General features: G+C 41.4%; 2 protein-coding genes across 2 annotated transcripts in view; one reads left to right on the top strand and one right to left on the bottom strand.

Moving 5' to 3' along the window:
• SLC18A2 (solute carrier family 18 member A2) overlaps nucleotides 1-3,830 on the top strand; it is a 28,645-nt gene extending 24,815 nt beyond the window's left edge. The window contains exon 16 of the mRNA XM_080687485.1: nucleotides 1,508-3,830. Coding sequence (XP_080543611.1) covers nucleotides 1,508-1,609 — 102 coding nt within the window. The 3' untranslated portion in view covers nucleotides 1,610-3,830. The remainder of the gene's footprint in view (nucleotides 1-1,507) is intronic.
• Nucleotides 3,831-6,466: 2,636 nt separating this feature from the next.
• PDZD8 (PDZ domain containing 8) overlaps nucleotides 6,467-26,054 on the bottom strand; it is a 60,397-nt gene continuing 40,809 nt past the window's right edge. The window contains exons 4-5 of the mRNA XM_080687484.1: nucleotides 12,929-13,091; nucleotides 6,467-9,595 (exon numbers count right to left, since the gene is read on the bottom strand). Coding sequence (XP_080543610.1) covers nucleotides 7,392-9,595; nucleotides 12,929-13,091 — 2,367 coding nt within the window. The 3' untranslated portion in view covers nucleotides 6,467-7,391. The remainder of the gene's footprint in view (nucleotides 9,596-12,928; nucleotides 13,092-26,054) is intronic.

The raw sequence follows: 26,054 nt of genomic DNA, 5'->3' as shown, positions 1-26,054 counted from the left end.
GGGGAGGGCGTTAAGCCTCCTGTGCGACAAGGACTCATCCACAGGGGAGACTGGTCCTGGTGCACAGAGCCAGTTGCCTCGATTACTTATTTTTAGAAATTGAGCTCTTTATGACATACATGCATCAGTTCGCTTGGCAAGAAGCGGAATAAAAAGTGGAGCTAAGTTGGCAGCTGACCGTTGGAGCTGGCAGCCTAACATAGAGGGTCAAGGAAGTCCTTATCTCAGCAGGTCACACAGGCAGATCATTCTAGAATGCTTGGGAAAGGAGAAGTGGGGTAGGCACAGAGCGAAGTCCGAGAAGCTTATCAAACCCGAGGAGTGAGAACTGGGAGGCGTCGCAAACGAACGCCCAGAGCGGCTGCAACGTTTTAATCCACGTAAATGTGTCCATTGGGATATTCAAACTGCATGAAGGGATTGGGAGACTGGTTCACGGGGAAGAAACCTCCTGAAGACATACCCTGAGGACAGAATTCCTTCAGTTGACCCAGCGTCCCCTGCTGTCCTCGCACTCCCGACAGATGGCACCGTGGGAGGCAACGCTGGCTGGAGGCTGTCTGGACTGGCACCTGCCCCGTTCCAGCTGCGCATCCCTGTCAGGTTCTCAGCCTGGACCACCACGCGGGGCTGTCAGCCCACCACGCGCGATGCTTGTGAAGTTGAGGTGTTTCATTGAAGATGCTTCGCGAGGTCCTGGGTGATACACACCAGCTGTGTGGTCAGACCGGGCTTGGTCTGTACGTTTTCAGGAATAATGACTCAAGTGCCGGTCAATTGAAGATCAGTGGACCGTTTCTTATGTTCACAAGAGAAATGATTTTTAAAAAATTCATACAGCTGAGCAAGAGTTGGGCAGCCAGGAGCTGGGCAGAGGTGCTCTGAAGTGCCGTTTACGGAAAGATAAGGGCCGTGGGTGTTTTCGCCCCTAGGGCAATCCAAGGGGCTGCAGCCATGGTCTTAGAACACTGTGAGGTGGTCCGTGAAGATGGTGGGAATCAGCACCCGATCCCCAGACAATGGAGACAGTCCAGTCCATCCGGGACGTTTCTAACACCAGAGCTGGCGTCTCGGGAGAGAGCACGTCCTTATTGAGTGTTGCCGAGTAAAGTCTGCAGACAGGTTGGATGGACCACCCCTCCCCCAATTCCAAGATTCTAAGTACAACTCTTCCTAAACCTAACATGCATATGCCTTTCGTCAGAGCTTACAGGACCCCCCAAATCCACTTAGCGGCCCTGCGGTTAGAATGAAAATACTGCAGAGACCCTTCTGGTATATCCTATTCCCCAAAATGTTCACCAAGTGCAGAACTCCAGGCTTTCTGGGCCAGGCAGCTTGCAGTTGCACCAAATGACTGGTGAATAGTGGGTGGATCGATCGATCTACACACACACACACACACACACACACACACACACACACACACGCGAACCTTAGAAACGTTAAAACCATCTTATCTTTCTGAAACAGGAAGTTAATGTATCTGCCCTTGACTCTCTTTTAGGCTATTCTCATGGATCACAACTGCACGGTTAAAACAAAAATGTACACTCAGAACAATGTCCAGTCGTATCCGCTAGGTGATGAAGAATCTGAAAGTGACTGAGACCCTCAAAAGTCATCAAAGCATTTCGTCGTGTGAAGCAGTGTTCCCCGCGCAGTGACTCATCCAGAACCGTCTTGGTCACCCCGCACGTCCCTGGTGAAGCAGTGGAACCAGAGGTCACCCTTTCTTTTCCATGGGTATGGTCGATTGCCAACAAACAGCCTTATAAAGAAAAAGCAGCTTTTCTAGGGGTTTGTATAAAGTGTTGAAAACTTTATTTTATGTATTTGATTTTATTAAATATTATACAATATATTTTGACGAAATAGATATAGTGTAAATCTATAAATATTTGAATCCAAATCAGATATAATTTTTTAACTTACATTCACGAACACTTGGGCCAAAAAAAACCAAAAACAAAAAACCACCTTATATTTTTTTCTGAATATTGGTAATGAGTTTTTAAAACTAAAGTACACGTTATCTCCAAGACATTTCCGACAATGAGACACCAGAAGGAAGTCTGAACAACAATCAAGTAAGACAGTGTTTGGTTACGTAGTGACGCCGAGTGTTGAGTTCTTCAACTTGTAATTATCATCAATATATGTATGAGTTAAAAGCTAGTTATCTCCAACGCAGAGGACAAGAACTTGAGGCAGTTACCGTTTGGATTTATCCGTAAAACTTAGCTGGCACTAGTTATCTATATGTAATCACCTACCTGGAAACAGCTGGTTGTAAATTATATGTTTACATGTCATGTGGTTGGCAGCAAACATTGAAGCCAGTGAGGGGGGAAACAAGCAAATGTTCTGAAAGCAGAGAAAAGCATCTAAATGAACAGCTCTGAACACCTAGACGCTTCCCTTGAAGATAAATGATTATCTTGATGAAGGAACATTGAGGGTAGATTACACAACAGTCAAGGTTGTGTAAGCATGGCAAGACATACCAACATCTAGTTCAGGTTAGAAAATAAAGGAGGAAGGCTAATAGCTGCTATGACATGAACAAAAAATCAGACTATATAACCTTTGACCTGTTTGGAGGTCATCCAAGTGTTTAATTTTGAGTTGTCTGAAACTATTCTTTTCTAGACTTCTGAAAGTTGTTCACATCAATGTGAAAATTTTAAATGAAGATGAATGAAATTATGTCTTGAATCGTGTTATGAAACCAGGTAAAAGTAATAGGGTGGTCCAGACACCCCCCCCCCTTTCACAGGCAGGAAAAAAATCAAACATCTGAAAACGTCTCTGTATTACTGTGTCATCTAGTGCTGTGTGACGTCGTTTCTTTAAGCATGACATTGTCGTGCCTTTCCAGTGTAACAGCAAATACTGTGTTAGTGAACACTGTCCATTTACACCAGGTTTTATATGAGATATGCAGTGGTGATAGTGTGGAATGACTCAAATGCTACTTGTTAGTTCTGTAGTTGTATAATTGTAAATGAAAATCACCTAATGTCGATTTTTTTGTTAAAAATGTCTAACTTGGACGATGAGGAACTAAGTACGCTAAGAGGTCTCTTCAGCCTTTTAACTCTCTAGGAAAGTTAGCTGATGCTTCCTTTCCATTTGCTTTATGAAGCTTTCCTGGGGGCCTGGGAAGGATCTGCCGCCTGGCTGTCAGGTGCTGTGAATTGGAAGCGCACAAGCTTCCCGCTCACCGATTCGCATTGGGCAGCTGATGCCGGTGGCTTCTGGAAGGTGCTCCCGAGGCGCATGCCCATGGCTCTGAGGCAGGTTCTCCACTCCCATTGGGGAGAACCTTCCAAAAGAACGTGCTGCAAATGGGTCCTGCGGGTTCGTGGTTCTCCCTGCCCCAGCACCATATAAGTTATTCCTACTTTATTTTTGCCTTTAAGATTGGTCTCTTCAAAAATGACTGCGAAAGGCATGCCTGCTATTGATCCTTAGGGATAACATAAAAGATATGTGGAATTTTTTAGAACTGTTTTAGGAGCGAAAGATACCAGTTTTATCTAACAGGAAAAATGGGGAATTGCAGGGTCTTTTATGTGACTAATATTCTGGGGTTAGCCAAGACGGAAAAGAGACTTTAAAAAAAAAATACTTATGTATGTCAGAACAAAGAACATACAGCTCTGAGTTTCTTTTTTGAGCAGAGGTGGTTTTATCTGTGTACCTGGCAAACAGATACAAAAACCGTAATGAGGTAGCAATGAATAGTCAAGTCTTTCTTCTGACTGGCAAGTGTACCTGCCTACGTCATGTTTTAGCTAGTTTACTTAATAAATCTTCTGAACACTACTGTGCCTATTTGTATTCCTTTATAAACCAGACATTATCCTTGGAATCAAATACATAAGGTATTGTCTTGACTGTTGATATTTAATTAAAAGCTGTTTTCTGCTTTGCAGGCATCAGGTAACTTCCTCTCCAGGTTAGTGAACCATACATTTTGGCTTTGAAAAGTGTTTTAAATTGAAATATGTTAACCAGTCACATGTCGTCAGTGTGGAAAAATGCATTGTTATCCTTGCATCTCGAAAGTTGTATTATTTTCCTGATTGCTGTGAGCCAATACATTTGATAAGAATAACTAAACTATGTGGCCATGTGATACAGTGGGCCTGTGGTCCCAGGTCCTATAAAACTTACGGTGTGCATGTGTGTATCTTTTCGGGGCGAGAGTCTAGTTTTTAATCAGCTGTTTAGGGGATCCATGGCTTAAAAAGGATTGAGGGACCACCCCATTTTTTAAAAGAAAGCTATTATCTCAATTTAGAAATAAAGACAGTACATTCTAAGAGTGATTTTAAATTTATTTACTTTTAGGGAACTTAAGATTTTATTATCTTACTATTAATAAGAGCCAAGTATTTTCAAATTATCTTTCAAAAAATTCAGAATTACTTAAATTTTGAACCTGACAGTACCCTCAAATATTAAGCTGTTTTCTTTTCTCAAAAGTCACAAGTGGCCACATAGTATTCAACTAGTTCTGATATTAAAGAATGTAGGTCTTGACATTAAGAAATGTAGCATATTAAAAAAAAAAAAAAAAAAAAAAAAAAAGAAATGTAGCATATTAATTCTGATTCCAAAACAGGGCTAAAATGTTGCTCAACTTGAGGGTCTAAATGTCTAACCCAATCATTAAATACCAATGTAGAAAACACACTTTCACTAGTCTAATTACTAATAGGGAGCAGAGGCAAATCCATAAATAAAACAAGTAAAACCAGAAGTTAATGCTTTTAGGCAATTTTCCAAATAGCAGTTTTGTTTAGCACAAATGGACTGCTGAGCTTGTCTGCGTGGCCAGATTATACCAGGCTGTAATTCCAGAGAGGCAGCAGTCACCTTTTCAGATGCCATCAAATGAAGATATTCTTTTCTTCGTGGTGGTTTTGTTTTCTTTATTATTTTTTAGCTACTGATAACATAGCATGTCAGCGACATTACATCAGGAATTTAATATAATACAGCTGTTTTCATTGAGACCTTATATCTCACTCTCCCCTGGGCAATTTGGGGTGTTCCCGTTGCACTGAAGTACAACTGTGGTGCCCCTACTGCTCCTCCCACTATATATATATATATATATATAAAATATTGCACTATGTTAAAGGTATTATTTTATAAATATCATGAGCAGCATTACTGAGCTTTCCATAACTGTGGTTCTACAGAGTTAAATGTTTTAAAGCACGAGCAGATTTTTATGAGACCGAAGTTTTGCGTTACTTCTACAGCCCTTTCGAATGCACCCATTTCAGCAGCATGCTTGGATGTCACCAAAACTTCTGTGGTACGATCCCTAAGCACCAGCCACTTACAGACACTCCACCTCCCCAGTTATGGATGGTAAGTTATTTTTCATAAGATGGAAGTTGGTTATTATATTGGGCAGATTGTTTCAAGCTTATGTTACAGATTAACATTTTAGCTTCCAGAGAAATTTGTGTATAAAGACTTTTATAGCCGTGTTCTTTTAAAATGCAAGCATGCTTAAATAAACCAAGGGGGCATACACAGCTATATTTTTGTTATTAACTTGGCCAAAAAAGCATTTTTCCCTAATTTCACTTAACAGCAGAAGTGAGAATTGGCTATTGATTTGTAAAGAAGTAACTTTCCTTCCTTCGGTAAAGTGTTTATGGCCCATATACGTCCTACCTGTTATTTGAATGGCTTTGTACTGTGCAGAAGCACTTGGTTACGCTATTGTTTCCCTCACAACAGTCCTGTGAGGTAGACTAAACCTTGTTTGTTCTCACTTTGGAGCTGGGGAAACAGACACAGGGCCCTTTTGTGGCTTGCCGGTGGTCATACAGTTCCTTCATGGCCAGTGGAAGAGCTTGATCTTAAACTCTTGTATGGTGTCCTGGACTACAGATGTGGGCCAGAATCCATATTAAAATGCTTTTTTCTGCCAGCCATACAAGCCATCCCATCTAGTTTTAAATTCATGTCAGTTTTACTACATATCAATTATCATACTAGTTAGCTACAAAAGGGAAAATTATGCATAGATGTATCTTTTTATAGGCAAATAAAAGGCCAAAACTTTTATGGAATACCAACAGAGGTCATGCTCACGGTTTCCCTCAGTCATGTGTTACAGGGATCCACACGATGACCGAGAATGAGAGTAGATCTTCCTTTTCAGAGAACTAGTCCCAATTCCTATGTATCTATACTGTCTACTTTTATTTAATTTATTTTTTTTAATGAATGAAGATAGTCTGAATTACAGAAGCATTCAGAATGGTCACCATTCCTTTAAGCCTGCAGGATGTCAGACAAAACAGTAAATCTATTTTGCATGATTCTTCTCCTTCACAACATTCTCCTGCATAAAAAAAAAGTTTCTAAAACAAAAACAGCCAAACCAGTTATCAACACGATCATTTTAAGAACAGTCCTCTGAAACTTTAAATATCCTTGCACATGCTTTATTTCCTATGGGAGAACTGGAGATGAAAATTAATCATAAATGATTAGAACTTCCATTTAAAAGGAAAGCAACATTTTGAAAAATTATATTTCAAAATCCTACTGGTTGCTGGTTTTTAATAATCCTGTTATCTCTCTACAAAATTCTTTACCAACTGCGTTCTATATTTACTGTTACATTTTGTTTTCATTTTCAGTGCAAGCTCTTCAATCACTATATTCTCACTCTACTTCAACTGCACAAAAGCTTTAGAAAAAAATTTCACAGAGGCATAGGAAGCAAGCAATATATGTAAAGTTTTTTTTTTACTAAATCAGCATTAACTGACTAAAGCCATAGTGTCTGCTTTCATGTTACATTTGGCAAAAACAAAACAAAAAGCACCCCCCAGGACCCCAAAATAATAAAAATCTCAAGTAGGATGACAAACTTCATAACACAAAGTAAGATTCAAAAACTGTTCCCTCAATGATTGTTGCTGTCAATTTGGGCATGCAACAATCTAACCGTGATAGAAATAAAAACATTATAAGAATCTGGACAGTATCCAATTTAACACTAATTCAAAAAAGAGAAAAAAAAATAGCACAATGAGACATCAACATACATAAACATGAAAAGTCAGCTTACATAATTCCATAATTAGAAAAAGTTAAAAATAAATTAGTAAAAATAAATTCCAAGTATAAACCCAAAAAGCATAGCTATAAATGCAATCTGAAACAACCAATTTAGTGAGCTGGTCATGTTTTTGCTGGAACAACCTTTTCATTCTTATTCTTAACACAAGCAAGTAACTGTGGAGAAGCAGGCCAGAGTGCATTATAAGGGGGTTTAGACATGGTTATATCTGTGGTACTTTAGATACTTTCCCCCAATTGCTCGAAAGATTAAATAGATGGGTCTGTTACACAGACTCAGATGGGCCAAATAAGTCATCTGAAATGCTGCTGAATGGCTGAGCATCTATTAGTTGGGTTATTTCATTATCAAAGTCTTCTTCTGTGTCATCTGTGTACTTGCCTATTTTTTTGGGGTGCTGGTCTAAGGTCAGACTTTCTAAAGATTCGATATCTTCAATGCCTGCTCTGTAGTGGATCATAAGAAGTGTCAAAGCTTGTAGTCTTTCACCTGATTTACCCAAAGCGGCAGAAAGAAGAGATTTTTTTCTTGTATCGGTTGTCTCCTTTTCTTCTCTAACAAGGGAATTGTTATGTTCCAACTCCTGATCAATTTCATTCTGCAGTTTATCCAGCATGAACTCAAGTTTCTGGATCCTCTCCTCTGTCGGCAAGCCCCTGTACAGGTCACGGCCAATTTCTTTAACTGCGATGAAGACGCTGTCATCCAGACCGCCCTCCTTCCTCACTAACTTTATTCCTGTGCTGTTTCCCCGTTTAGAAGGACTGTTTGGACCACACATCTCTGTGTCGCTGCCTTCATTGTCTGACGTGTTGGGTGTATGTTTTGGTGAAGGTTCTACTAGATCAGTTCCTGGTTCAGAAAGGCGAGTTTTAGAGACTTGACGCAAGTTTAACAAACGAGAGCTAGTATTGATGATGTGCCTCGTCAGGCCTGTGGTTCTAGTGACTGACTTGCTAACTTCAGCGTCAGCACGAGCAGACAGGCCCAGGAGGGTCTCCTGTCCTTCCAGCCTGAGGTTTTTCAGGGTCCGGTCTATCCGCCTCTCAGTCGCTCCACAGAGAGGAATCTCAGCGAGACACTTTTCCTGGCATTTTTTATGGCAAACATAAGCACAGATCATACACTGGGAAGCGGCTTTAGTCCAGACTTTTTTCTTGCAGTAATCACACCACGTTGGGTTCTGGAACTGAGTGTCCTGGAAACTGTGTTTATTTTCTGTTAAGCCCAGCTGTCCCACTAAGGGCTCCTCTTTCGGCAGGGCAGAAACCTCTTCGACCAAATGAAATTCTTTTTCTTTCTCCAAGTTAGTAACTAGATGGTGGTCCGCTTCTCCTTCCTTCAAATATTTGAAATGAATAGTAATGTCACCAAAGCAAAATTTGTCATTGAATCCCTTTTGCATACTCAGATTGCGGAGTGCGGTTCTCGTGACCATGGCCTTGGGTGTTGGGGCTTCCAGTCTGAACTTGGAAAGGTACTCCATGTTTGATGTAGTGAGGCATCCTAAAGCCACCTCTTCAAGTTTCAGGCTCACGTGCCCCAAACAGATGAGCCCCCCCAACTTGAAAGGATCCCTGCACCACAGGGCGATGTTTAAGTACCTGTGGCAGGCTTCTATGTCAAAGAAGCAGGAGGCTCTGGCTCTTGTCCATTTTCCTAGCTTATTACGATAGTGAATTTCTGAGGACTCCCACGTTTGAGGGTCATCTGAACTGTCCTTAGGAGGGCAGGAACTTTCTGAGGCCAGGTCTTTCCCCACTTCTTGCTTTGCTGAAGACTGCTTAGATGCAGCGACATCTTCCATGTGATCCACATTTTTCGCTTGCTTTTCAGCAGGTTTATCTGCAGGAGGAGGAGGAGGCAGCACCTTTTCTGGCTTCTCAACAAGAACATCGGGTTCCGCCTGACCTGGGGCATCCGCAGAAGGCAAAGGAGCTTTCACTTGCGGTCGTGGTGGCACGGGTGGTTTGAGAGTGGATCCCTGGGTGGGTTTTGACACTTGTGCTGGGTCTGTTGTCTCAGAAGGTTTGGGGGCTAAGGGTTTGTTTCCTTCTTTGGATGGAAGTTTGGGTGGTGGTGGGTGACTTCCTGTTACTAATTTACGATTTAAAACTGGTGACACCGTTCCAAGGGGTCTAACGGAAGGTGTCGTTGGAGTACGTTTGGGACTATGACTTGCCGATGGTGCCTCATCTTTGAACTCATTTTGTGCTCTGACATCGCTTGCCAAGTCTTCAAATTCCAAATCCAGGTCTCTACTTTCAGTGTCTACTGCCAACCCTGTGTCCTCTTCATAATTCGGTTGGCATGAGCCTGACAGAAAGTTTTCTTCCAGCTGACTAAAATGATCCTGCAGCGCTGCACTGTGATGGCCCTGGCCAACAGGCCGCTCATAGTACACCAGGACGCGGTCACCAGCCTGCTTGATGAGCTTCAACACCTGCAGTGTGGATGTGATTTTCACACCTGTTTTAAAATTTTGAAAGGGAAATCAAATTACTGCCATGAGCATTACCTAAATTGCTACATGTAATCGCCATTAACTCATGATATTTAATGAAAAATAGAGAAACCTCCAAAGTATATGATTGGCTTTTGGATGCGTCTGTTTGCTGATTCTCAAACCCTGGATATCCTAGAAATGTTTACTTATTCAAACCAAATGATGACTTGAAAATCCTTAGAAGGGTGCCAAGCTGGTAACTCCTAATTGCTTCCCATTCCTTCCTACGTTTAAATAACACTATTTCTCAGTTTAAAGTGAGCAGAGTGACACCTAATAAAAACGATTTTATTAAAGGTTAAACCAGACTTAGAATGATAGGAAACTGATTTTATTGCAGGAAATCTCAAAATATACCAGGGATTACAAGCAATTGGGTCAAAGTAAGAGACTGATGTTTGAAATAAATTGCAATATACTATATTATGAATAATGTACTCTTTTACAGATTCTTTTTATTAGCTTTACCCATTAAACTAATCCTTTTCAGGACAAGAAATAATAAGGAAGGCATAAGTTGCTTTATAGTTAAACAAGTTGGCTACTATCTGTACCTATATGATAATATCTATCTTAAGTTTTCATTTTACTATTTTCTAATAGGTGCTACATTAACGTAATTCAAAATTCAAAGGGTACAAAAGATGCATACTGAAAAAAACCTTCCTTCCACCTCTATCTCCTAGCAATACTCTTCCTTCCCCAAGGCAATCAGAGCCAGCAGCTTCTAGTGTATTCTTCTAGCTAGCGATCTTCTAGGTGTATCATTACAGGCTCTATTTGTTTCCTGCCCTTTCGCTACCCTCCCCCAAACAGTACTTACCCAAGCTATCCCTTTCTGTAGGACTTAGAGAAAGGTGAGACAGGTCTTTGCTTTCCAAAGGTCTTAGGGCCATCCTAAATAAATCAAAGTAACATCAGCCCCATCTAATAACCTGACCGTAGAGTTCCTCAGCCTATATCCTCTCCTACTTCAGCTGCCCAGGTAAGACCTTACTTTAGACCTGGTCATCACTGGGAACTTGACCACAGCAAATATCTTTCACTTGGAAATTAATTTCTGGCCACAATCTCTTATTTTCCACCTGTGACAATTCTGTCTGCTCCCTGAATCTGTTTCGAGGTAATTTCCAGATCTAATCATTCCTCCTTTGCTCTCCTGGCCCAACTGGTTCTCCTGATAGCACTTGCTTTTCTCCTTGACCTCAGTCTCAAGATTTCATTGATGTTCACATCAAGATTTTCTATTCTCTTGCCCTGGACCTTTCCTCTTCTACCTGCCTTTCTGATTCCCAGCTCGGCTGGCCCCGCCACCTCCCTTTTCTGCTCCTGAGATGACTACCTGATCTAGCCCCAAGTTATGCTCTCTGTCTTTAGCATAGTGTTCAGTGCTGCCTTAGCATTCTGTTGAAGGTCTCCAAACAACCGAGTCTCTAAAACACCAGCTTCAAACCTCTCCCACTCCCCTGAAGTGCACCCTTCCTGCTTTTTTCTTCTGTGGATGACATCACCTAATTTACTGAAAAGATAAACAAGAAGTCACCTTTTCTTCCTGCCAGTCATTTTTAGCATTAAGCTATCTCAGAGGAGGGAGTATCCCTTTCGTTGTACTCTGGATCCCACGCTCCCCCTAATCATCTCCTTCAGCCCTTTGCTCTATCAATTATCCTTGCTCATACTTTGATTCCCTTCCTCCTGCTTTAAACCCATTTTCATGACACTAACTGGGCTCAGATGATCTCTCCTCTGCTTTTTTGCCACCTAATCTGCCCCTTGTATGCAAACGTTCCCATGGTTTTGTCTGTCATTAGTTTTCTCTGCTTTTTGCGCTCTTCCTGGATTATATCCATTTCAGGAATTTTAGCTATCAACTTTTTCTTGGTCTTCCCTCTTGTCCTACATTCCCAACTACCTCTGGGTATCAACACCTTGATGTTTCTTTGACACTACAAAGTCAGTGTAGTTAAAAACCCTCTTTGACCTACTCATGCTCCGTTCTCACTACTATGTTAGAATAAACGTGCCACCCTCTGTTCACCTGACACAAATCCAGAGAGTTAGACTCCCTACTCAACTGTCAGTTCTGTCAGAGTTCCAGTTCACTTGGTTAATCCTCACCTGAGGATATTTTTTTCCACTGATTTTTAGAGAGATTTTTAGGAAAGGAGGAGGAGGGGAGAGGGAGAGAGAGAGAGAAACATCTATGTGAGAGACACATTGATCAGTTACCGCCTGCCCACACCCCGACCAGGCCAGGATGAGGTCTGCAACCCAGGTACATGCCCTTGACCAGGAATTGAACTTGAACCTTTTAGTCCGAGGGCCAACACTCTAACTACCAAGCCAAACTGGCCAGGGTGGGATTCCTTTTCTTTTGGAATATTTCTAATATATGCACAAAAGTAGAGGAAATAGTAAAATGAATTCCATTACTGAGTTTCAAATATAGCAAACATTTTGTTAATCTTATTTCAACTGTCAACAATCCCGTTACTAAATACTTAAAAAAATATTATAGAACCCCATAAATGAAATATAGCTATAAAAAATTAATGTATATCACACCTGTCCCTTAACGCAATAAATATATTTTTATACATGGTAGATATATTTTTCCACTCAGCATACATTTATAGTGCTTAGATTTATTTTTGATAATATTTACTACTTGTGTAATTAAAAAAACCTTTCAAAAAAGTAAGAAAAAGTTTTTATGCACTAGTCAGTATACTCAATGGTTAGAGCATCAGCCTGCGCACTGAAGGGCTGAGGGTTCAATTCCCAGTCAAGGGCATGTACCTCGGTTGTAGGTTCGATCCCCAGTTCAGTTGGGGCATGTGTGGGAGGCAACCAATCTGTGTCTCTCTCTCTCACATCGATCTCTCCCCCACCCACCCCCCTTCTACTCTCTCTAAAAAAATCATTGGAAAAAATGTCCTTGGGTGAGGATTAACAAAAAAAAAAATAATTTTATCCTGTAGGTAAAACCAAAACAGGGTGTGTGAATATTAAAAATTTATACTGACTTGTGGTTTTCATATGAGAAAGAGTAACATGTTTATGTCAAACAAGTAACAGCTGAGGTTTATTTTATGGCTTTGCTATTCTAAGTGTCATATGGCATATGTGTTTTAAATTAAATGTTAAGGCTTCCTTCAGATTTTTATAATGAAGTTACTACTGTCTTCCATTATAAAAGTAACGTGCTTATGAAAATAAAGGAGAGAGGGGAACTCCCACATCTACTCTCTGCTTTCTCTGTAAATGTAACCCATACTGCATATTAGCATAATTACCTCCAATGGCAATCAATCGATCTCCTCGCTGAAGATCAGCAAGTGCAGCAGGTGAGTTTGGGGCCACAGTCTCGATGATGACGTGCCCAGCATACCCGTCAGTTGACTGGACAAGACGAAGTGTAAGTCCAACGCTTTGTAAATTCCCCTTAATTAATTCAACCTTTGATAAAGAGGAAAAAATGAAGACATTTAATGGATTCATAGTAGAGAGTGAGGAAACACGAACACACTGTGAGCACTATGGTTGATGCTGACTTTTGTACCACAGTGACTATTACAGACAAATAGAGGAGAAGGAGAATCTTTATTGTGACAGTACACACAACACAGATACATCTCCAAGGTGTACTGAATGAAATGAGTCAAACATAAAAGACGATATACTCTAGGATTCAATTTGTAGTAAATTCTAGAAAAGCAATATTAAAAGCGATAGGAAGCAGATGAATATTTACCAAGGACAAGAGGTTGGGGGGCTGAATATTGAAGGCAAATAGCATAAGTAAAGTTTTCAAGGTGAAAGAAATAATTCTATACCTTGATTGGGGTGAAGGTTATGTAACTGTACACAATTACCAAAATTCACCAACTGCAGTTAGTAAACTTACTGTATTTAAATTACATCTTATTAAAGCTATTAAAAACAAAGCAACGAAACCTTGAATATACCATATTTTGTCTTAAGATACATAAACATACAGGTCACTGCTAAGTCATTCAGATAGCCCTTAGTGTTCCAATATACTTAAACCCTCCACTCCAATGCCAGAGCAACCACCTTTAAACTTTGTTTCTGTTTTTGTTGTAGGGATTAACTTTTTTCTCTCTGGATAACGCATCAGTTCAGAATATATAAAATTTTAAGAGTATCTGTTGACTTCTTACTATAACAGATTAGGATGTTAGCCCATTCTCCTCCCCCCAAATTATAGTAGAGTTACATTGCTGTTTTTAGTTCTTCTGCATCTCTTTATAACTTTAATACCTATACATCCCCACATCTTATTTCATTAACTATAGACAATATCCCTCTTGATATTAGTACTTCTATCCTTCCCCTGTCACCTCTTCTCTTTGCACATTCTGTTTTCTAAACTCTACCATCCAAGTTGATAGCTATTTTATTTATGTTCTAATTCTAATTAAGCCATCAAGGTAGGCTGATTCTAAAGGCTAAAAATGACTAAATATTACTTATAGCTCATCTTCTGTCTTATATAGCCTTTTGTTTTTCTTGGAGGTTTTGTTTTCTTTCAACAAGATAGCTTTCACTTTAAATGTAGGATTTATGTAAGTACTGCTTCTGCAAGTTAGCTCTCAAATTCATCCATCCATTTGTTTGCATATTAAATTAGGCACCCAGTTGAAGGGAAGTTTTTCCCACCCCACTCCTACCAAAAAGAAGCCAGTTAATAAATGTAGAAAGAATGATCAGCCGAAACCGGTTTGGCTCAGTGGATAGAGCGTCAGCCTGCGGACTGAAAGGTCCCGGGTTCGATTCCGGTCAAGGGCATGTACCTTGGTTGCGGGCACATCCCCAGTGGGAGGTGTGCAGGAGGCAGCTGATCGATGTTTCTCTCTCATCGATGTTTCTAACTCTCTATCCCTCTCCCTTCCTCTCTGTAAAAAATCAATAAAATATATTAAAAAATTAAAAAAAAAAAAAAAAAAAAAAAGAATGATCAGATTAGAAAAATCACCCCACCCCCAAAGTTGGAGGGACTGGTTTAGATTTTTTTAAAAAGGCAAAAAAAAAACCAATGTAATGTTTGCATTTTGATGAGATCCTAGTTTAGGGGAAAAGCTACAAAAAACATTTATGGGACATTGGGGGCATTTTAATAGAAACTGAAAATTAGGTGAAATAAGGGAAATATTAATTTTGTTATGTGTGATAACGATTATGTAAAAGTCCTATATTTAGAAGGTTCATACTGAAATATTTAGGGGTGAAGCATAATTTCTACAATCCTTGTCTAAGATTTTAGGCAAATGTTAACTTCTCTAAATGTGATTGGTAAAATGAGATATCCATATTAAATGTGGAGCTATGAAAAGGTTCAGTGTTTATTACTATTAGTAAGACTGAGCACTATTAGTCAAAAATGGGGATGCAAAAGGAAATTTAAAAAGCAATGAATGAACTCAATATACAGCTAAAGAAATGAGGCAAACATGAAATCAACATAAATTAAGGACATTAGAATAAACTATCTTATGTCATTAAAGGATCAAGATTGGAGAGAAGCTAAAATAATTTTATGACTAAAAACTGTCTTATTAGAAAAGACAAAGATGGTGACTAATGTCAACATTCAGTAAGAGAACAATAGCCAGTTCAAACACACTAGAAGGATAATGAACTCAAACATGGTCTTTACCTCCAAAGAGTAGAGATTATACTAATATTGGTAAATATCTACTTTTTCACAAAATTATAAGTTTTCATCCCTTTAAGAAGTTTCTCCTGTGCAGTAGTCTAAAGACATATCAAATGAAAAAGAAGGGGCCATAAAAGGAGAGAAAATGTTTTTTATGGACAAATAAAAGCATAGTAGTAAAGAAAAAATGAACATGAAACAATATTACATTGTCCTTTGGGTTGCTGATCATGAAATCTTTAATAAAAGAGAGAAGGTGGGGGGAAGGGAATGAAAGTGAAGGCAAAATGTGTAACAAATAGTGGTATACGTAGAGTATGGATGGGAGGCTTTTAGTCAATCCCAACAATTATCATATAATAGCTTCCTTTTTCATAAGAAGCCAACTGGATGTTTTTAGGTTCTATGGAAATCTGGGTGCTCCCCTGTTCCAAAAGATAAACTAGGATTAAGGAAAAGTTAACATCTATAGAACTTTTCACTCCAAATCTTTTTATGTTTCTGTTAGAGAATAAAGAAAACCTGGTTCCTCAGTGTCCCAAGGAAGGATATAGATTTCTGCCACAGAGGAGGTAATAAATGGGGTCACAACATCCCTCCCCTTTGAAACAATTATCGGGCGGCTATGTTCATGGAATTTGTCTGGAAGTTTTAGGCCAAGTCCTTCAAGTCCAAATCTATGGCTATTTAAGTTATATAAACTCCAGGGTCCTGAGGCTGCTCAGAGCACAAAGACCTTACCTTTGTCAGAGTGTCGGAAGCATCATGGCTAGTATCTAAATATTAGAATTGTTTCAGAGAATAGACTATATTCTAAGACTGAAGCACAATGTACCACAGACATGTATGAATAACGAACGATGTAATGGGAATTTGGGGGAGTGAAGACTGCCTCTGGGTGAGTGGTTTGGGAAAGGCTTCATGTAAAGGGGACACATATCAGTTATATCTTAAAGCATGAGAATGTGAACTGATAATCTTGGAGTTGGGCAAAGTGTGGGATGGGTTAGGAGCAGCTATCATTTCTAGGCCATGGTAATACTGTTAGAGCAAAGAGATGGAGACAAGAGTTCAGGGCACATTTGAAAGTTAAAACCATCATGATGACACCAGTTGAAATTTAATGGGAGAGAAAATTCCTATCAAGATTATGAGAGAAGAGCAGCACTTTCACCAAACATCAGAATCCTATATACTCTGATTATCTAATAGATAAAAAGTCCTACAATGTTATCTTTCAATAAATGTATAGTTTGCAAACATCTATTAATATCTACTTGCAATAAACATGTTCCTTAAATTTGTACTTTGTGACAAGACTGATCCTATCTAATAAAAGAGTAATATGCAAATTAACCATCACTCTGCTATACCCACAAGCCACGCCCACAAGCCACACCCACCAGCCAATCAGGAGCAAATATGCAAATAAACCCAACCAAGATGGCTGCAGCCACAGAGAGAGCAGGACGGAGGCTTGGGTTTCCCCGACAATGGAGGAAGCCAAGCTTTCCGCCTGCCCTTCCCGGCCCAGGCCTCCACTCAATGCTACAAAGTTTCAATGATAGAAGATAAATAAATCCCAACAAAAATGGTGGCAGCCACGAAGCTGGAGAGAGCAGGAGGCTAGAGTTGCCCCCGGCGATGGAGGAAGCCAAGCTTCTGAAGCCCTGGCCTGCCTTGGCCTCCGCTCCAGGCTACAAAGTTTCAATTATAGAAGATAAATAAATCCCAATAGAAATGGCTGCCACCACGGAGTGAGCAGAAGGCTTGCCTCTGCTCCAGGCTACAAAGTTTCAATTGTGTAAGATAAAGAAATCCCAGATACCAGGGCTTTGGGCCTCTGCTTGGGTTGCTGGGGGGCATGGCCAGCCTGCAAACCACCACAGGCCGCTCGCCCAGGTTGCCCCACGCCTCAAGGGAACCCCCACCCTGATCTGGGACACCCTTCAGGGCAAACCAGCTGGCCCCCACCCATGCACCAGACCTCTATCCTATCTAATAAAAGAGTAATATGCAGATTGACCATCACTCCAACACACAAGATGGCTGCCCCCATGTGGTCAAAGATGACGGCCCCCATGTGGACACAAGATGGCCACCACAAGATGGCCAGCATGGGAGGGCAGTTGGGAGGTACCAGGCCTGCAAGGGAGGGCAGTTGTGGGCAATCAGGCCAGCTGGAGAGGGCAGTTGGGAGGGACCAGGCCAGCAAGGGAGGGCAGTTGGGGGCGACCAAGCCTGCAAGGGAGGGTAGTTAGGGGTGACCAGGCTGGCAGAGGAGGGAAGTTGGGGGTGACCGGGCCTGCAGGGGAGGGCAGTTAGGGGGGACCAGGCCTGCAGGGGAGAGCAGTTAGGGGAGACCAGGCCTGCAGGGGAGGGCAGTTAGGGGCAAACAGGCTGGCAGGGGAGCAGTTAGGCATCAATCAGGCAGGCAGGCAAGGGAGTGGTTAGGGGCAATCAGGCTGGTAGGCAGAAGTGGTTAGGGGCAATCAGGAAGGCAGGCAGAAGCAGTTAGGGGCAATCAGGAAGGCAGGCAGAAGCGGTTAGGGGCAATCAGGAAGGCAGGCAGGTGAGCAGTTGGAAGCCAGCAGTCCTGGATTGTGAGAGGGATGTCCGACTGCCCGTTTAGGCCCGATCCCACCAGGGATCAGTCGGACATCCCTCAAGGGATCAAAGATTGGAGAGGGTGCAGGCTGGGCTGAGGGACACCCCCCCCCATGCATGAATTTCATGCACCAGGCTTCTAGTATTTTATAAAAGAAATGAAGTTGATAATACTCTACATTTAGTATATGCTTACTAAACTGGTCACTCATGTTTGCTAAGCTCTCCTCCTATAATCTTCAGTAGGTTATAGTGGGAACAGCCTTGCTTATATAACACTAGAGGCCCGGTACACGACATTCGTTCACTTGAGGTGGGGGTGGGGTGGAAGAGGGGCCCTTAGTCTTGCCTGTGCCCTTTCGCAGACTGGGACTCGGGGGATGTCTGACTGACGGCTCCTGCGTTGAGCATCTTCCCCCTGGTAGTCAGTGCGCATCATAGCAACTGGTCATTCTGCAATTCGGTTGATTTGCATATTACCCTTTTATTATATAGGACTAGAGGCCTGGTGCATGAAAGTCGTGCATGGGTACGGTCCCTAGGCCTGGCTGGGGATCAGTGCCGATCTGTGGGACAACTGGCGGGCCCCTGCTGGCACCCACCCGCTGGTCCCGTCCCTCGCTGCCGGTCGCTTCCCTCTGTGGGGCAACAGGCAGGGCAATCGGGGGGCCTCCACTGGTACCTGCCTTAGCTGTCCTGGGGCCTGTGGGCAGCTCCTGAGTTGAGCGTCTGCCCCCTGGTGGTCAGTGCACATCATAGTGATCAGTTGTTCCACTGGTCGTTCCCCAGTTTGGTCAATTTGCATATTAGGCTTTTATTATATAGGACTAGAGGCCCGGTGCACGAAATTTGTGCACGCAGGGGGGGGGGGGGTGTCCCTCAGCCCAGCCTGCACCCTCTCCAATCCAGGACTGCTGGCTCCCAACTGCTCGCCTGCCTGCCTTCCTGATTGCCCCTAACCGCTTCTGCCTGCCAGCCTGATCACCCCCTAACCACTCCACTGCCAGCCTGTTTGCCTCTAACTGTCCTCCCCTGCAGGCCTGGTCCCCCTAACTGCCCTCCCCTGCAGGCCCGGTTGCCCCCAACTTCCCTCCTCTGCCAGCCTGGTCACCCCTAACTGCCCTCCTCTGCAGGCCTGATCACCCCCAACTGCCCTCCCTTGTAGGCCTGGTACCTCCCAACTGCCCTCCCCTGCTGGCCTGATCACCCACAACTGCCCTCCCTTGTAGGCCTGGTCCCTCCCAACTGCCCTCCCATGCTGGCCATCTTGTGGTGGCCATCTTGTGTCCACATGGGGGCTGTCATCTTTGACCACATGGGGCAGCCATCTTGTGTTGGAGTGACAGTCAATTTGCATATTATTCTTTGATTAGTTAGGATTAGATAGGATAGAGGTCTGGTGCATGGGTGGGGGCCAGCTGGTTTGCCCTGAAGGGTGTCCCAGATCAGGGTGGGGGTTCCCTTGGGGCGTGGGGCAGCCTGGGCAAGGGGCCTGTGGTGGTTTGCAGGCCGGCCACGCCCCCTGGTGACCCAAGCAGAGGCCCTGGTATCTGGGATTTATTTATCTTCTACAATTGAAACTTTGTAGCCTGGAGCGGAGCCAAGCCTGTTGCTCACTCTGTGGCGGCAGCCATTTATGTTGGGATTTATTTATCTTCTATAATTGAAACTTTGTAGCCTGGAGTGGAGGGCCAAGGCAGGCCAGGGCTTCAGAAGATTGGCTTCCTCCATCGCCGGGGGCAACCCTAGCCTCCTGCTCTCTCCAGCTCCGTGGCTGCCACCATTTTTGTTGGGATTTATTTATCTTCTATCATTGAAACTTTGTAGCATTGAGTGGAGGCCTGGGCCGGGAAGGGCAGGCGGAAAGCTTGGCTTCCTCCATTGTCGGGGAAACCCAAGCCTCCGTCCTGCTCTCTGTGTGGCTGCAGCCATCTTGGTTGGGTTTATTTGCATATTTGCTCCTGATTGGCTGGTGGGCGTGGCTTGTGGGCATGGCTTATGGGTGTAGCGGAGGTACGGTCAATTTGCATATTACTCTTTTATTAGACAGGATGGTTCTGCTCTGCCTCATGAGACGGTTCAGTGGCATACACCTGAGCCAAGCTGGGTCAATCAGACTTCCTTCCCACATGATGGGGATTTAGATTCAGAGATTCCTTAAACAGAATAGATAAACGTAGCTGTAGGCATCTTCTTACAAACTGGGAAGTGGAGAAAGGCATCTGCAGATGAACAAAGCACATAAACAGCTAGGAGCAGAAAGGAAAGAGGCCTGACAGGGGTTTGGTCTCTGGTTTCAGTTTGTTTCTAAGGCCTGGCTGCACTCATGCTAAAAGCTATGCAGAGCCTAATCCACACAACCTCAAACAGTGGTCCTGACACCACCCATGGTGCCCATGAAACTACCATGGTATCCTCAGAATAAATATCCCTTTTTTGCTTAAGCTAGTTTTAGTTGGTATCTGTTTCAAACAGGTTCTAGCTTACCAGGCACTGTGTTACAGACTGTTACATACAAAATCTCATTAAACTCAAAGTGCTGTATTTGTCAAACTAGAAAGCTACCAAAACATTATAAAGGTAAAATACACTATAAAGGATGTAAAGTATTTTCTTTGTGGCTTATCCTGTGTCAAATGGCATGAATTTTGTTGAAACCAAAAGGTAGCTTTCTATTGGAGTAAAATTACCATTTCTAGTATTTTTTGATACAACATAGATAAAAAAGTTTATCAATTGTGAAGAATTTCTGACATACTAAGCAGCAATTATAAGAGCCGAACCATGAGTCAATACATACAAGACTACAGACAGCCTGCGTTTAACTTCACCAATAACGTCAGTCACAGGTTAAAAACTTCTAGCTATATGCACATCTATCGTGTGGAGAGCAATTTAGTGAAAACACCAATACAGCCTTTAAGAGCTCTCACACACTCTGACATCCCTTTTAGTCTCTCTTGGACCCAGGTGGGATACCTTATTTTCACCTGGGGAAAAAAACAACATTGATTTTTCAATCCCTTCCTAACATGGACATAATTTTATACAATAGACAAAAAGAGGATGTATTTTAATAACATATCAATATAACTCTTTTACAAACTGTTCTCTCCTATACAAGCTGGTTACATCGAGAAAAAACAACAACAACAACAACAAAAGGACTATTTTGGTAGAGTAGTAGGGAAGGGAAGGGAGAAATAACACAGTAATCTGAATACATATGTACCTGACGCCAGTATAAAATTGAATTTTTATCAGCAGGCTTTTAAATGCAGATAACCATTCCCAGTCTTCCTGGCCCATAATGTAAATCAATCTCTTTCCTATCAGAATTCTCAATATATTACAATAAAAAAAGATGCCCATGACCTTCAGACACATCGGTGTATTCTATAACATCTATCCACAAACCGGTAGCAACATTTTCAGAAAGACCAATGTTGACCTAAGAAACACACTTTAACGTAACCCATAGCAAAGCTACTAAGAGAGAAAAGTCATGCGCAGAAATGCACTACTTGATCCACTCATTCAAATGCTTAGGCACTGTGTGCTGGGTGTGGGAAGTAGAGCTGTGAACATCACAGATGAGCTTCCCTGGCTTCAGCAGGAAAGCTAGGCATGAACAAATAATTATGATAATACTTGTGTGATTTAACAGGAGTCACCTAACATGTAGAGAGCAGAGAAGACATTCCTAAAAAACAAATTTAACACTGAAGGACGCACAGAAGAGCTAATACAGCTCTTTTCAGGTGGCCAGGACTGGATGACTTCAGGGCAGTGATGGCCTGGAATAACAGAAGAACTTCCTGTAGGAGCTTCCTTTTTCGAGAAGCACGGTGACACTTTTTTGAAAAGAGCTATGTCAGTGCAGTTTCTCTTCTCAGTTTAACCTTGTTATCCTGGGTCTTTGGTCAAAGTAACCCAAACTCTACATGCTAAGTATTTCCAGGTGACTAAAAATCAATGTTTCTGATGGGCTACTGTACAAATCATCTTTACTTTGCTTGCTTTGGGACATGGCAATTACATTCTGAATATCAAGAACCTAGGCAATTATGGTTAGTACATTTAAAGATTTATCCCCAAACTTTGAATTACAATGGAGAGATTAAGATTTCTAAAACTAAAACAACTTTTATATTAAACTAGCGGCCCAGTGCACGAAATTCGTGCATGGTAGGGTCCCTAGGCCTGGCCGGCGATCAGGGCCAATCAGGGCCTTCTGGCTGCTGGCCGGGGCCTCCCTTCCCCGGCAGCTGGCTGTAGCCTTCCTTCGTTCTGCGCTGCCCCCTGGTGGTCAGTGCATGTCATAGCGAGCGACAGAACTCCTGGTCTCCCAGTCGAACTCCCGCAGGGACACTTTGCATATTAGTCTTTTATATTTATAGATTTGTACATATTTAGGTCAAGATCAAACATAATAAAGCATGACAAATTCTTTACATTGGCTAATGGATGAACATTAAATGCTAGAATAGTAGTCTCATTTTTATGAAAACTTTTAATAAGATTTGATTATATTTCAAATGTTAAAGTAAGCTTTATTTAAATGTGCTTATTTGACAATTATTGACAAGTTAATTGGAATTCATTTATTATACTTTAATTGACAGATATTTTGAATATTTTAGAAATTATTTTGGAAAACAAAAAATATTTACTTTTATAGTTTCAAAATTAACTTTAATTTGCATTTTGAATGAAACTATACTCATTACACATATAAAGTATACATTAACGTATTTTTACTAAAGTATACATTGATTACAATCACATTTTATACCTAGCCTTTTAAATTATTGAAAATAAATGAAAACCCTATTTTATTTTCTAGTTACAAAAAAACCATAGCACTAAACATTTTTAAATTTTATTATTATGACAGTATATTGGTCAAGGTAGATGGCTACAACATATTTAACGACTAGAGGCCCAGTGCATGAATTCATGCACCAGTGGGGTCCCTCGTTCTGGTCTGCAGTATCGGGCCAAAACCAGCTCTCCGACATCCCCAAGGGGTCCCAGATATGAGAGGGTGCAGGCCAGGCTGAGGGACCCCACCGGTGCATGATCGGGGCCGGGGAGAGCTGTGGGAGGCTGGCCAGCAGGGGAGAGCTCCAGGGTGTGTCTGGGTCTCACTCAGTCCTGATCGGCCAGACCCTAGCAGCAAGCTAACCTACCAGTCCTAGTGTCTGCCCCCTGGTGGTCAGTGCACTTTATAGCGACGGTCGACCGGTCAACTGCCCCCTGGTGGTCAGTGCATGCCACAGCGAGTGGTTGAGCGGCTTTAGCATATCATTAACATATTATGCTTTGATTGGTTGAATGAACAACTGGACACAGCATATTAGGATTTTATTATACAGGATAAGTTATCAAGCTATTGCAAGGGGAACTTCTATATACAACACGCTCAGCACAGAATGTGTTAAGAGATGTAATTTTCTGGCCATTTTATTGAACACCAGATTATGGTTACAGGGCACAAATTACTGCCAGGCTAGGTACCAACAGCTCACTGTCCATCTCAATTAGAAGTAGCAACAAGGCTGTTGAAGATCCAGGGCCAGATTTCATATATTACCATCAACCACGTTTAAAAATTAGAACCAAAATTGATGATCCTACTAACTCCATTAGTGCCATGATAAACACTGACAAGGAGACGATATGCCCTTGTTCATATTCTGTTTCTCCCCTGCTCCTCCTCTTCTCTTCCTTTCTTTCTCCACAAACAAGCTTGAGTATGAAATAACCTTTAGCTCAATTCTGAAATGAAGGAATTAGATCTCTAGTACTATTACTCGATTTCTGCTTATAAAGCACATTTCAATAAGTTCTAATTCTGAGAGCATTTAAAATCTTGCTTCCTAGCAAAGCCATAAGTTTGACTAAAAAAAAAAAATGAAACTTATAAAACTTCAAAAAATATTTATAATTCTGAAATGTTAAAACCATTTCTAGGCTCTAGAATGAAAAAGAAAACACTTATGAAAAGAAAGAAAATACTGAGTCTCTGAAGGGTCATTCTGTATCAGTCTAACCTACTTTTCATTACAAGCAGTTTTAACAGTGCAGAAGATGCTAACGGAAATATTTCATGGGACCTTCAATTAGTGGGTAACTATGTATTGTTGCTTCCACAGACTCAGCTAAGTTCTCAATCATCTTCCATTTGGTCTGTCACTCCAACAGAAAAAAGGAAATACTATATTTATTAGCTACCTTCTTGGAAACTGCCTCTTATCAGCAGAGGACTCAATTTGGATGTACATGGCTGTACAGGTTCTCCTCCCTTCCCCACAGGAAGTATAACTCTTGAAACAGACATATGGTATCTCTTGGTCTAAAAATTACTATCAACTCCCACAGAACTTTTCAAAGACCTGACATTAAAGTTTAATTCATAAAGGTTTAAGTCAGAATAGTTCTTGAACTCATACGCCAGATAAATAAAAGAGAATCTGTTAGGTAAAGAGAAGTGCTGCTATAGGATAAATTTTCATGCCCCGGTCCTAAATGATGGCAAAAATTATATTTTTTAAAATGAAATCTTTAAGGGACATATTTAAATAGTACATATTAAATATATCTTAAATTTTCTCACATGGATTTTACATGTAAACATTTTTTTTTGTTAGCAGAATAACTCAATTTTCAGTAATCACCTCTTAGTGGTTAAAAACAAAACAAAACAAACAAACAAAAGTACTGAAATCAGCCCCTCCTTAGGACTAGGGCAGATTCGAAATTCCTTTTTAAAGAAAAACAGCAATGTCTGGGATGGCTTGTATTGAGTGTTGGGTTTGAATTCTGGCTCTAACATTGGCTAGTTTTGTGTGGTTGCAGGCAAGTGCGTTAGCCTCTGTGAGCCTTATTTGTAAAAAGAGGATACTAACATCCTACCACACTTGGTTGTTGTCAGATTAAAGGAACTATGGGCCCAGTTGGCATGGCTCAGTGGGTGAGCACTGACCAATGAACCAAGAGGTCGCTATTCAATTCCCAGTCAGAGCACATGCCCAGGTTATGGGCTCAATCCCCAGTAGGGGGGGGGGGGGGGCACATGCAGGAGGCAGCCAATCAATGAAGCTTCTATCTCTCTATTCTTCTCCCTTGCTCTCTAAAATCAATAAAAACATATTTTTTTTTGGAAAAAATGAAACTATGCGAATGAACGTAAACAATCCAGGCACTTGCATGATCTCCTTTCAGGTGAGCTAGGAAGACTTCTTTCTGGGGGAAAACACAAATGAGGCCCCTCAATCTTCAAAACAGAATGCCAGCTTAGCCACCTGAGTACCTGGTCTCTAAAGACACAGGGTGATAAATTAGGACTGCATCTTTTGGTCGCTTCATCTGAGAGACAATAAAGACATAAAAATATACTGAAAGGTAAAGTCCATTATACAAATATTGCTGACCTAAGAAGTCTAAAGAATAAAAATGACCCTCTGCCTACGTTCACACATCCAAATGATTACCCTGCAATACACTTAGGTTTCTCATTCTCTCTTCCTAAATCTGATTGAAGTCTCCACTAATGTTTTGCTTTGAAACTAATTTAAATTTTATATAACCATTCCATGAAATATAAAGCTATGAAAAGTATGCAAAGTCTGGGGTTGTTAGGGAAACAACAGAGTCGAACACTCGCCCTTTTCAATTCCTTTGTCAAACAGAAACAACTCTGATTCTGAATCACCAAGTCCATCTTCAGTTTCATACATTAATATCACTGTACTTCTGCAGGGTGATTTACATCTTACTAAACAAGTGTGAGGGCCTTAGGGACAGACTATTTACTTTCAAGATATAACTTTTTGCCTTGAAATAATTTCAAACTTACAGAAAAGTTGCAAAAATAGTACAAAGGATTTCTATTTATACTGAATCCAGATTTGCCAATTAACAAATTATTATATTTGCTTCTCTCTCTCTCTGCATTGTTTTCTGAACCATTTGAAAATAAGTTACAGACATGATGCCTCATTACCCCTAAAAAGTGTGTATTTTCTAAAAAGGACATTTGCTTATATAATCACAGTACAATTATCAAAGTCAGAAAACTAACATTGATACAATACTATTATCTACTCTGAAGACTTATTCTAGCTGGAATT

The sequence above is a fragment of the Plecotus auritus genome (genome assembly GCF_963455305.1).
Source record: "Plecotus auritus genome assembly, chromosome: 9".
Classification (NCBI taxonomy): Eukaryota; Metazoa; Chordata; class Mammalia; order Chiroptera; family Vespertilionidae; genus Plecotus; species Plecotus auritus.
Note: the sequence above shows the minus strand (reverse complement) of the source record. Positions and strands in the feature narration are given on the sequence as shown.